General features: G+C 38.8%; 3 protein-coding genes across 3 annotated transcripts in view; 1 reads left to right on the plus strand and 2 right to left on the minus strand.

The window, feature by feature from the left end:
• Positions 1-1,581, plus strand: part of LOC145465216 (uncharacterized) — a 6,181-nt gene extending 4,600 nt beyond the window's left edge. Inside the window, exon 1 of the mRNA XM_081448991.1 lies at positions 1-1,581. This exon is cut by the window's left edge and continues 4,600 nt beyond it. The gene's annotated coding sequence lies outside the window, so the exon portion shown is untranslated.
• Positions 1-13,609, minus strand: part of LOC145465016 (uncharacterized) — a 286,590-nt gene that overhangs the window by 45,471 nt on the left and 227,510 nt on the right. The gene's annotated exons all lie outside the window — the stretch shown is intronic.
• On the minus strand, positions 3,038-10,381 carry LOC145465217 (uncharacterized). Its single transcript, XM_081448992.1, has 2 exons — positions 9,615-10,381; positions 3,038-4,626 (listed from the first exon to the last, which is right to left on the minus strand). The coding sequence occupies exons 1-2, from the start codon at positions 9,988-9,990 to the stop codon at positions 3,821-3,823; spliced, it is 1,182 nt and encodes a 393-aa protein (XP_081305118.1). The 5' UTR covers positions 9,991-10,381; the 3' UTR covers positions 3,038-3,820.

The following is a 13,609-nucleotide window of genomic DNA, read 5'->3' on the forward strand; positions in this document are numbered from 1 at the left end:
AGACACCCACAACAATTTTTGAAAACTGCTAACTCAACAACATGGCTCTCTGGCAATATGCACAACAGAATATCCACTGCAACTCTGGCAAGTGCCAGGTCATATTGAAAGCACTACATAGTAATAACTACAATAGGCTGTGCAACGTTTTTCTTGGTTATTCATAATTACTGCACATTGAGGTGAGGGGTTTTAAATTTGCCTACAGACATTTACACTTCCTTTAGATAGCAAGGGACTTGAGATCAAAGAGATTAAGCTCTACTAAATGACTGAAAACTTTAAAAACCATCCCATGAAAATGGGTTTCAGTTTGAGGTGGCAGAGAATTTTAGATGGCAGGTCTAGCTGGATCATTTCGTAATTGTTAGTGACAAATAACTATTGTAAGTGGAGGCACAATGGCCTCGTGGTTAGTGTGCTCGCCTCTGGATTGAGAAGTCCAGGTTCAAGCCCTGGCTAGGGACATTGTGTTGTGTTCTTGGGCAAGACACTTTACTCCCACTGTGTCTCTCTCCACTCAGGAGTATAATTGGGTACCTGCAATGAATCTAATGCTGGGGGATAACCCTGCAATAGACTAACATCCCACCCAGGGGGAGTAGAAATACTTTCAGTCTCCTAGTTGCTAGATAAGTGCCAGACTGCTGGGCCACATGGCGCATATGCAGACTTTAGCTTAATAACAGTTATAGGTGACCTGGAAAAAGACTATTAACAGTAACCGATAATCAGCATTATTAGACATTGTAGTCACCATCTGTCTTCTCACTGGCTAAAAGCCTACAGTTAACTCTGGGAAACAGTGCAACCTACAGATTATTCACTAATCTGCTGGCAGATTAGTAGATAATCTGTAGGCTGTGCGCGCAGTGCATGATTTCCAAGAGCAACGTCAAGTTCACATAAGAACATGGCTTGTCGAAAATAAACTGTGTTTGGTGCGATATAATGCATTTGTTGTTATTTTCCTTAACACAATGTATAATAAAACAATTATGAGATTCAGTTTTTGTGATATCCGAAATAATCAAGGTCTCGTTAGTGTTATCAGCCTCAGCCTTCAGCTTCAGCTGATAACACTTACCTCGATCTTGATTATTCCGGATATCACAAAAACCTCATCCAATAATTGTTTATACTTGCCATAATTATTATACAACAGTCTTCATGAATATTCAACATCTGATAACAACTGACATCATGCACATGCAGATACTGCACAAAACGAACAAAAATTATTCATGGCTGGAGCTTTGCAATATGCAAGTAGTTTTACATTAAAATATTTTACATTAATAGACTTTCAAGTAGAAAATATTGCTATCTTGTGTTTTCTAAATACATGTAGGCACTATAAGATATTGTTTCATGGTTAAGTAAAATATATCTAAGAGTATAAAACAGATCCAAACACTCTTGTTTCTCTCTATAAAAATACTTTATTCCCATCATTTTGCCATTTACAACTAATTGATACAAAAATAAAGCCATCATAATTCATGCATTTCGTTTTTCTCTCATGCTAATCATTTCTAAAATAACTAGGGCTAAAACGTCACCGATACTCCAAAGGTGCAAGCATTTAGATTACCCGAAAAAGGAATAAGAAAAATGTTTGTAAACTTCAGCTAACCTGTTGTTTAAAAAAACACTTATACATTCACTCGACAGTCAAATATTCAATGTTTTGCTTTCAAGCAGTCTTAATTTTTGGTCATTTTCAAAAGAGTGAAAAGCACTAATACTATCAATCCTAGACAATCATTAATTTTTACTGTGTAGAAACCTTTTCAACCTGGCATTGTTTTAATAGCTGTTGGTAAATACCAGATCACTGCACAACACTGAAAATAAAGGGTGACAACTGTTTTAGCAGTAGTATGAGGTCACAACAGTACCTTGAGAGTTCAGGGCATTTTCCCAATCAGGCTTTTAGTCAGGATTTGAAAAGTGCACGTCCAAAATGTGCTAAAAGGCCTGCTCAAACGAACAGTTTATAAGGCAACATATGAAAAATGAAACAGTTTTCTTTAACAAGTGGCCGTCCACAGGATCCCTGGACACCCATCTGGCTAAAAACCTGTTCCCAATGATATGCAGTGTTTCCAATGTTCTTTGCAATGAACTTGGAGAATGCAGTTCTAAGGATACAGAATTACAAAGAATAAACCATAGCATTGCTTCTTAACAAATATGGAGTTCCTGTTTCTGCTCTGAGTCTACAAAATACAAGTACTGTGTTCTACTTTCCATCTTTCAGCACTGCTACAAGTTTGCTGGTACACTGGCACAAAAATAAACACTCTTCGAAACAATTCTTAGGGCACAGAGAATGCTGAAGAAGAAAAAAGAGAAACCTATTAAATTTTTCTGCTTTTCAACATTTAAAAAATGCTTACTTAACAACACTGCAATGCCAAGTTCTCTGTGCCAAAGCATTCACAATACCTTGTGCCTTGCTTGTATAATGGCTTCAAATATTTTTTCGCCAAAATTGAATAGGTAACTGCATTCAAATACATGAAAAGAACTATCTGGTACAAAAATTAACAAATTTTGTTTGGATAAACCATTTGATCTTACATGTGTATTTTGTATACAACACACATGCACAAATAAATTAAAGTCTACATTTTTTTTGGCCAATTAAATGTTAAAAATAAGCCAAACATCTGACACTTTTGCATTCTGTGATACCAAAGAGCAAATATATCCACTTATAATGCTAACTATAAAACCTAACAACATTTGTGTGCAAATCATCAAACGCTTAACATATTCTAGTTGACTACCATTAACAGACGACATTCTATGGCACTCTGGAATTACCTTCACATCAGACATTCTTATGATGCCATAAGATGTGACATAATTTCAAAATTCTGTTTAAGTATAAAAATACTGCTAACCTAAACACCAGGAACAATGAAGTCAATGTACTTTGTGTACCAAATGTGAGCTTTTAGATGAATTTTTTCTGTTTTTGCAGCTTTTCTGTAGATAGTGGACCTAAATTCAAGCAAATTCATTTCAAAATTTAGCATTCTTATATTTAAGCAGGTTAATTGTAAATACAGTTGGTCTTCACTAAACTTGTCTAACACAATATCGCAACAAAAAAGCTCTTTTAGAAAATTACTTCCAAAACGCTACTGCTATTAGCAACCTCTCTTTCTAAGATCTCTTTGTCTGTCACTAATGTAGTCTGCGAGGGCAGACGTCAAGGAAAACAAGTCCTTCGCAATGACTGCCGTAATGAAAAATGCACAGTGTACATGTGCATATATGCCTCATTAGGGCACTGCTAATTACACCTAACACCTGACTCTTTACAAACTGTAGCTTTCTCAAGATTGTTGCTAGCTGTGCCACAATTTTCTACAAATTCACTACCAGTAATGCCAAAATCTTAGCAATTAAACCATGAACACTATTACTATATAGTTCCTAAGCTTTCAGAAAAAAGTAAAGTGCATACATGTATCAGACACATGTAATTTTCAACATTATAAGACAGAATTATGACCTACTAAAGCTGTATATAATCATTTGCACAAGAGAGCCTTGTGGGTAGTGCACGTCCAAAGTAACATGGTGTAGCTTGACATCTGTTGTCATTGTTTTAGCCACCAAAGCAAGCTAGTGTACTAGCCATGCATGAATTGAGTTTTCCACATGAGTCCACACTGTGCTTGGGTATATGGTTGATATTCCCTTGTGGCAATACATGTTAATGGGGCGCTAAGTGAGGTGCTAAACATCCCCCGGGAAACGGCCTCAAAAAATATTCTGTCACAGCAAAACAGCATCTTCTCCTCTATGTTTTGTCTTTCATTTTAGACATGATTGCCCGGACTCGTTTTTGAGCTACAGCTGCTGCTGAAACAGCATTCTCAGCAGCACTGATGGCATCTGCAGCTTTGTCCCGTGATGCCGCAGCTCTGGACAATGCAATCTGAGACTTCTGCTCTGCTTTCTCTGCTGCATCTTGGGCTCCCTCACAGATAACTCTGAGTCGTTGTTTGAATCTAGTAACAAGAGAAACTAATGGACCCTTCTTTTTCACATCTATAACCAACTCATCATTTTTCCACTCTCCTTCAAGTTTTGTTCCATCTGGAAAGAAAGCTACACCCAAACCATGACGCATATTTTCACTCCATTCGCCGGTATAGCTAAACCCATCAGTGTCTTCTATGATACCTAATCCATGGCGTTTGTCATTCTTCCACTCTCCTTTATACGTCTCTATCAAGCGATTAGTTGCCCTTTCAATTTGCCCATTTGAATCAACAGTTTCCACGGTGTAAGACTGTGCCGACCCGCTGCCTACAGTACTGTTCATTGATCCTGTTTGACTAGCATTCTCTGGATCACTGGGTGATCTTGGAGTTGGTGACTGGATATCAGAAGTCTGTGAGGGGGTCTTCTTGTGTGATGGAATAGCTCTATTGTTCTGACTACTATTAGGGAGCACACCATTAGATTTAAAGTTATCCACAGTTGTTTGTCTAGAGATGCAACGCTTGTAATGCCTTGTGGTACTACTTTCTCGTTTAACTTCGCCACTCCGTATAGCATACCCGGAGCGCATTCCTGTTTTCCATTGTCCATAGTAGTATCCTAAAAAAGAAAACAAATTAGGAAATTGATGACTATGATTTTTTTTTCTGTTTACAGTGCTTCTAAATCAGCTTAGGGAAGAAAACATTTACCAGTTAACACAAAATTCCATACACTGGGAACTGACTGAGCCTGTGGATTTGAGCCAACAGGTACACTGACTAGCAACTTAAAAGTATTTATACCATGTCATGGAAAATACAGCCAATCAGAATACAGGAAATCTGTTGCATGGTCAGGGTGCGCCAAAACCTATGTCTGATTGTCCGGGACAAGTAGAAATTTAGTTCGGACATGTAAATCTTAAACATGACTTGTCCGTGGGACAAGCACATTTCTGATGTCTAAACAACTACAGAAACAGAGGAAAATTGACTTCTTTATTTATTTTATTTTTATTTAACGTTTCTTTATACACAGTTAAAAATCATCAGGTAATACTAATATTTAAAGTTATATATATATAAACAAAAAAAAAATTAATACTAATAAACTACTAATAAACAGTCCATGCTAAATACTAATTAATAAAAATTGAAGTAGTAAATCCTAATTTAAATATTAAACTAATCCTGTTTTCCATGAATGCCATGTCTAACTTTGCTTTTAAATTGATTAAAGGATTTTATCATCCTGAGATGAGATGAGGTTCAAGTTGCAGTAGAATTGAAATATGTCTAACAGTAATAACAGCAAACCTTTAACTTGACAAAATAAGTGTAAAGATTCCTATAAATTTTGCTATTCTACAGCCATTCATTTGTTTCGGTGACCTCATCTGGCCTTAGTAACCAGGCCTGTTAAAACTAATCCCCAGGCTCTAAATTTGAGTCAATAATGGCAGAATCTCAAAAGCGTCAGTCCACGCTGTTTGCTTTCCTTCCAAACCAGTCAACCAAAGAATTGAGCAAAGAATCAACTGAGTCTTCGAGTAGTTATGGCAAGAAGAAAGGCAAGGTCCTTGCAAAGCACGATTATCAAAAGAAGAGAAAACGCAATGATATTCGCTTTAGGTTCAGAAGAAAAAAATTACTTGCAAGGCTTAAAATGTCATTAAAAAGAAAAAAACACTTGAATGTTTTTGAGTCAATTAAGTCATCGTATCTGCAGGGACTGGGTATAAGGTGAGTTACTTGTAATAAAGTCGAAAATGTTTGGGTTTTTTTAATCTTTAATAACATTTGTACCCTTGTAAATAGTTCACAATTAACATTGCTATAAATTAAAATACACCAAAAGCCACATGTTGAATTGATTTTATTTCTAAATACAGTTTGAACATATCTTTTTGGACAAGCACTTTTGGGTCTCGGACAACCAAATTCTCTTTGATGGTTGTCCGATGGACAAGTGGATTTCAAAATTTTTCTCTTACTCTGATGGTATAAAACAGCTATGCAATGCCTTCTTGTGGTATGCCATGGAATTTTGGGAAACTTTTCAAGGAACCTTCCGTACCATTTGCCCCTGTTTAGAATTAGAATTTTTTTGGTTAAATGGAAGGCACCCCAAGGCTCCCACCTGGAAAATTCAATCCACAGTCCACTCTACGTACTTTAGAAACCTTAGATAAATGAGCCTACTCTCTGGACCTACATGTATACTAAGATACTGGTGAATTATATGCTACAGGCAAGGCTGTCAATAAGGGCCATAATCCATAACACCTGCTATGGCCGAGTATGTTTAATGGGCCCTTGATGTTATGGATGAACTGGACTATAGTTGATACAATTCACCCAAAAGACAACAAGTTTGTTGCAGGTGTGACGATCAAGGCTACAGTTGACTGAAAACTTTATGACAATCCTGCACAGGCAGCCATACAATTGACTAGCATCCTATCCAAGGAGAGTAGAAATGTGCCTAGTTGCTTCAGGGTAAGAAAACATGAAAAAACCACCAGCCTGATGGGCTACTAGGCCAAAATGTGGACTTAAACCTGTGGTATGAATTAGTGGAAGGTTGATACAGGAAAATAAGCTACATAGACTGCACTCAGTATGTGATCCCCTCCACAAAATAAAGGGAATGCACATGGCATCATCAAACTATACCGACCAGCAGTAGCACAAACAATTCCGTGAACATTTAATTTATATAAGCATTGCTTAATTTCTTTTTCTTGAATGCAGTTTAATTTCCTATGGCTGCCTTGTCTTACAGCTCTTCTCTCCTCTTAAGATTTTTGCAAGAAATTTCAAGACAGCTCAGAACACTTAACAGGGTAATAAGAGTTAACAATAATATTATTGTCACAAGAATAACAGCTCACACTGAGTCAGCAGTCAAGGTAAACAAAACAATCATCTCACCAAGAGACATTGTGAACATAATTATAATATCTAAAAGTTTAGTTCTTGAAATGTCACATATTTGGTTATATGAAAAACTCAATAAATTATATAAGGACCTGAATCAAATTTACCGACCATTACATCAGTTTTGGCCCCAATCCACAACCTTGGTTTCTACATATAGAAGCTTTATATTTTAGATAAACCGGTTTCCACCTGTTTGCTTGTTTAATGCAGGCCTGAATTGCCACAAAAGCTATTAAATGCTTCATTGACAGTTAATTTTGATCATTTAGACCACAAAAGGTTGCCTTTCACTCCTCAACAAAGTACAGATTGTTGCAAAGCTCATTTAATACCTCAGTGGGAGATGCTAGACCTGCGGCGCACAAAATTAGAAAGCAGCTTGCTTATATCTTGCCAATGAAACCTGAACCCAAACTGTTACCATATCAACTATCAACTGTAAACACAAACTCAAATTGCAGACTACTTATGAGTGGAGGACTACTAATGTGTTTTATTTCAAAATCACCAAGGGTGAAAGTTAGGTTTGAAATAGAATAGCGCTTTAGGGTTACAAAAAACCTTTGTTGTTTCCACAGTTGCATGTGCTTGAAAGATCACCCAGGCATGTGACTGCCTTTCAGGCAAGGAAGCTCCTCCTGAGAAAATAATGCACCCTTCCTATGTCCACCACCCTTTTCAAAATCCTGCAATAAAGGTCAAGTATTTTCCTTTGGTTGTTCAATCTCCATGCACGCATTGGCCGGTGGACACTCTATAAAATGACAATTACTATGAAACCACCTAATGCTTGGCCTCTTTTGTTCAGACATTTACGCAAATTGGATCAATTTATATAACATGCGCATGCCAATGCAGTATTCGTCCACAATGAAAACTTTGCAGAACTGTACAGGAAGTTTTAAGCACAAAGGAAACTACTACCCAGAAATGAAATTCAATCATCAAAAAACAAAGCTGAACTTCTAAGATCAGCTGATTTAAGCGATATGACAAAAATAACGCGAAATGAAAGAAAATAAATATGTATAGGAAAGAAATCACAACAAGGACAGAGAAACAAACTAAAATCGCCAATTTTAAACAGAATGAAAAATTAGCCAAAATGAAAACCCTGAGAAATACAATACATGTCTGGTGTAGATTTCACGAAGGCGTTCGAGTTCTGACATGACAGGAACAAAAATCACCTGCGCGACCTTGTTAATGCCTTGAGCGTCATTGAAATTTTAACTGTTTTCTGGAACCGATCCACGGTTAAAATGAAAACAGCGTAGCACAATCCATTTTAAAACTGAGTTATTATGAAGTTGAAATAAGCTTTGCAATCACTGAATGGCGACACAGGAGAATGAGCGCGCGCTGACAACACAATCAACCGCGATCTCTCCAACAGCGCTAAACATTCCCGCTTCTGAAAAGTTGTCGTTTGTTCTAGAACGTCGTAGTCGAAATCAATCGCTGCCAAAACGTCCAAAAGTTGACGAAAACACTCACCGAAAACATCAACAGCCGTTTAGCGTGTTGACAGACTGTAAATGCTTGTACAGAGAAGAAAGTGACGACAAATCCACAAGGATGGAGTGTGTTTACTTATTTTGGGCCCGATCTTTCCCTAACTACCAAAATCTCGCTACGGTTCCGTCTTTACTGCCCATTTGAGCTTTTTATACACTAACAGCCGATGAACAAATTGGCCAAAATCGTTTAAGGGAACTTTCGTGAATTCCAAACTTTTGAGAAACAGATAAGCTAATAATTGTCCGAGCGTCAGTGAAAGAATTAAACAGTCACTGATCACGGATATTTTGAATTCTGTTGAACAAGTCAAGCATAACAGATTTCACAAAACAGCTAAAACCGATTAAGATGCAAGATTCAGCGCTAATCGAGAAAAATCCACCACAAATAAAAATGCATGCCGCTCTGTCAAATTTGTAGCGCAACAAAGTTTGCTTTTGTCAATTGTGTTGAACTTATGTCTAAGTTGTGATGTTTCGTCTCGAATAAAATAATCACTGTGGGTATTTTAAGAAATGTAATATTTCCCGATTTAACTTTGCCCAGCAGACAGAATGTTTACTCCTGTCGACCGGCTCTCGCGCACTGATTCATTTCAATTTTAGCCACACCGCAATAAGCTTTGATTCAATATTACAAAGAATCTCAGTTGCAATCAAATGTTATGGAACACCACAAACATTGATATCACTGTTACATAAAATACGACCTTGGCGACGTTCGACATTCACAAAATAAGCTCCATTAGCAGCCAACATTTCGCGAAAAAAATGCACCGAAGAACTGTCAAAGTGACGCGTGGGAAAGAGTAAAAAGCTGGGAAATGATCTTCCCCGCACACGAAATCCAGATGAAGGAAATCCCGAAAACAGAAAAATCCGTTTAGTACAGCGTAACAAGAACAGATATTAAAGAGATTAAGCGAGTTTAGTACAGCGCTTAAGGCAGTTACCAAAATAAGAAATGACAAATGTTGTAAATGTATCTTGTCTACTGACACAAATGATCAATTGAGTTAATTTTCTTCCGAATTTGACCATCATTCTTTTACAACCGCTGTAAAATCGAACTCGTCTGCCGACAAATTAGTCATAAATTATGACTTTCCTGCAATCTATTTTTGTCAGCTAAGCTAAAACGTACCTCCGTCAGCGTAAATTTCGATTCCATAACCTTCCTGCAGACCAGAAGTCCAGCTTCCTTCGTAACGAGCTCCACTTTCTGATTTCTGTATTCCGTACCGAGCTTTGAATCCCTCTTCCCATTCACCTTGGTACGTCCATTTTCCTCGGTATTCAACACCGAGTCCATGTCTACGGCCATTGAGCCATTCGCCCTCAAAACGGTGACCATTTGGCCAAACATAAACTCCGCTGAGTTCGAATCCGTTGTGCCAAGAGCCTTCATAGCGAGCTTGTCCTTTCGGTCCCGTGCAGATGCCATATCCGTGCGCTTTGCTGTTTTTCCATTCTCCGCAATAAGTTCCACCATCTTCAAAGTCAAAGCGACCACCGCTCATAATAAACCGCGGCAAGCATAGCTCGCTAGCAAGTAAGGTTAGATCAGAAAAGCGAGTTAGTATTTAACCATCCTCGGGACAACTCACTCTCCGCCTCCACACGATGTCGAATTTGGGTTTCAGTTGACTGACACTTCACCACTCGCTCTAGACATAGCACATGCGCATGACCTGCAATGAAAACCGCATCATCGCTTCTGCTCCTAGAGCGCGCGGAGAACGCGCGTTGGACAGGAAGCTGCTCTCCCCTACTCGCCTCGTTGGCTATAACCATCCCCCCCGGTATCCACCAAACCTCAGTGGAACAATTAAAAATGCCCCATATACAAAAAATGCCCTCAAAATATAGAAAAACAAACTAACACTAAACTAAAAACAGCACTCCGACGTAAGACATTCACCTCGATATTCACTCGTGCCTTAAAATATTGAGAATATTATTAGAAACGTCGGACTACTGTAAGTTTAATATTTCTACTGATCATGAAGTTTTTCAGAAAAAAATAAAAATACCCCTTAATATTACTCGTACGCTTGCCATATTTGTCGGAACATGGTATAATTGCTTATTTACCATGATCGCTAAGCCAATGAAAACTCTTGATGTAATAACGCATAATTCACTGATCCAGTTTTGCATAATTACAGATATTTACTGTTTTATTCATGCATATTATTCATCCATTCGTTCGTTTTGTTCATCCATTCCGTCAGTCTGTTGGTCAGTCATTCTGTCGGTCAGTCGTTAACTCAGTCAGTCAGTCAGTCAGTCAGTCAGTCAGTCAGTCAGTGAATCGCTCAGTCAGTCAGTGAGTCGCCCAGTCAGTCACTCAGTCAGTCGCTCAGTCACTCAGTCACTCAGTCAGTGAGTCAGTGAGTCAGTCAGTCAGTGAGTCAGTCAGTGAGTCAGTCAGTCAATCAGTCAGTCGTTCAGTAAGTCGCTCAGTCAGTCACTCAGTCAGTCGCTCAGTCAGTCAGTCAGTCAGGCAGTCAGTAAGTCGTTCAGTAAGTCGCTGAGTCAGTCAGTCAGTCAGTTAGTCAGTTAGCCTGTCAGTTAGCCAGCCAGCCATCCAGTCAATCGGTCAGCCAGCAGTCAGCCAGTCATTCGGTCAGCCAGTAAGTCAGTCAGTCAGCCAGTCGGTCAGCCAGTCAGTTAGTCGGTCAGTTGATTTATATATTTGTTGTTTGCTTAAAATGTTGTAGCAGCTAAACATGCAAAAATAAGGTGTAAATGAAGGCAGGCACCGCGAACAAGGCATACTGTCTGAAACACAACAGTAAACGAAAAAATTGAACGCTTCAAAAGATACTCTATCTACCTGTAGAGAGTAATTTCAGAGCAGTCTCTGGGATGATAGAGAAATCTAATTTTAGCTAAACATCATACAAATTTTAGTAACCCCAGTTATGAGGTACGTTCCTTGTAAGCCAAAGTTCAGACAACGGGATGGGCCGGATGGCTTCGCTGGCTTCAGTTTCTGTCCTAAAAAATCTTTATGTTTCTTTCCTTGATTTTAAAATTGTCCGACGCAAATGAATCTACCCATTACACTAGAAATCACATTTGGTCTAGTTGCGTTAATACCAGCATTCTGGGGCAGAAACCAGTGACATCTTGCATTCAAATAATCGAGGACAGACTTGTTTATAACTTCTTGATTTATAGTGGTCGCGTTTGAGTTGGCTGTGCTTTTGTCCTTGAAGTGACCCCCTGCTGGTAAATAGACGAAAATAGAAGGACAGGCTGATAAAGTATTTTTGCAAATTAGCATCTGTGCTTCCACAAGGCATTAATGTAACTGAAAGCATGAATAATTATTTTCACCCGGAATCATCTGAAATCCTCAGTTGATATCAACTACTACACGCCGTTTTTCTTTTTCTTTTCTTCTTTTTTGTCTTGTTTTCGGTTTTAGTTTCTTTTTCGTAACTTTGCAACGCGATCGAAAATTCACACACCGTTACACTTTCTTCATGATCAGCATAAAACTCAACTTGCGTACAATCTCTACAATGTTTACCCGGCTTTCGAGTTATAGCTAAACTGAACCTTGGCTGAGAGAACCTTCTTTGAGCCTTCTGCAGAAATGACATCTACGAACCAGAACTCATGCCTGAAAAAAACAGAAACTTAACTGGAGAAGGCGACTAATTTTGGCGAAGCCATCATGTATCACTGACTACAGATGTCAGAAAGTAAACAAAACATAAATAGAATTTTTAAAAACAAAGGTTTATGTATAAATAAACAACATTCCTGCTCATTTATCTGTCAACTGGTACATAAGGGATCTGCTCGTAGTTAAATCTCATCGCCGCTTTATTCAATAATATGTGTCTGAGCTGAGCTAAGAAGAATTAAAAAACAGAAAAATGTTATATCGGAGCAGCACACGGGACACTACTCAAGGCTGGCACATGCATATTCAATCGTCATTTGTGATTAACAGCTCATTTCGTTGGCCGGTTGCTTTAGAAACAACCACTACACCGTCCTTGCTGTACATGGATGTTTAAAGGGATAAAGTTCTTCAATAGGGATCTTAAGCAAGGACGACGACGACGCCTGGTCAAAAATGAATTTATATTTTACCAGCGAATTTCGCCGCTCAGTGTGCCAATGGCTCTAAAAACGTGCTCAGGCTAAATATGCAATGACAGCGTTCAATTCCAAATGGAAATACGAAAAATTAACCGTCGTTGTTCGCGTTCCTTAGACTACGCATAATTTGGTCATTTCGCACGTTGCTGTTTTTTTGTTTTGTTTTGCAGAGGACGGCGACGGCAAAGAAATGTACAAAGGCTTATAACGCATGTGCACAACCATTTTTTTGCTCATTAAACATTTTGTTTGCATTGGTGACGTTCTCGTTGCCGCGTCGTCGTGGTTTGCTTAAGCTCCCTAATGTCTGGGGGAAGAGCTTACTATGTGCCCTTACTAGCACCTAAGTAAAACTGGGTAGATTACTGAAAGCGTGCAGTTAATAACTGCATCTGCTACTGAACAGTCCTCGCAACCTATACAACCCGGACTCGTGCGATTTAAGTTTGTGGGGCCTCCCTCTATCCCCTCTTAATTATGCTGAAACAGACATTGTGAGGGGCAAGTTTTTTTTTTGTTTTTTTTTTCACGGAACACAGTCGATCAGTCATAGTGGAGACGCCTCACCCGGCCACTTTCACGCTCCGCGCTCGCTTTAGCTCTCCCGCCCCCTATTATAGCTCGCACGCTCGGACTGAAAAAAACCGTATCAAAAAATTAAACGTCGCGGGACAGACTAGCATGTTCCGGCGTCTCAACGAACTTAGGCAAGTTTTTTTTAGTGCGCCTGGTTGTGTGTCTCATTACGAAGAAGAGCGCAAGACAAACGAAATCTTAGTGCGTTCCGGCTACTAGACATAAAAGGTAAGACACATAATTCGTCTGAACTGATTATGCATCTGTGGTATCAAAACAGGTCTGTTCACCGGTCTGCACCCACTGGAACAGAGGTCACCCGTAAATAGATACCGCCAGTTCTCAGGGGATAATTAATATACGCCCCTCACAACATATGCTAGACACAGATATTTCGAGATAAACAGGACTAACCAGTAACTCGGTGACGCCATGTGTTAC

This window comes from Orbicella franksi, chromosome 13, assembly GCF_964199315.1.
Source record: "Orbicella franksi chromosome 13, jaOrbFran1.1, whole genome shotgun sequence".
NCBI classification, from domain to species: domain Eukaryota; kingdom Metazoa; phylum Cnidaria; class Anthozoa; order Scleractinia; family Merulinidae; genus Orbicella; species Orbicella franksi.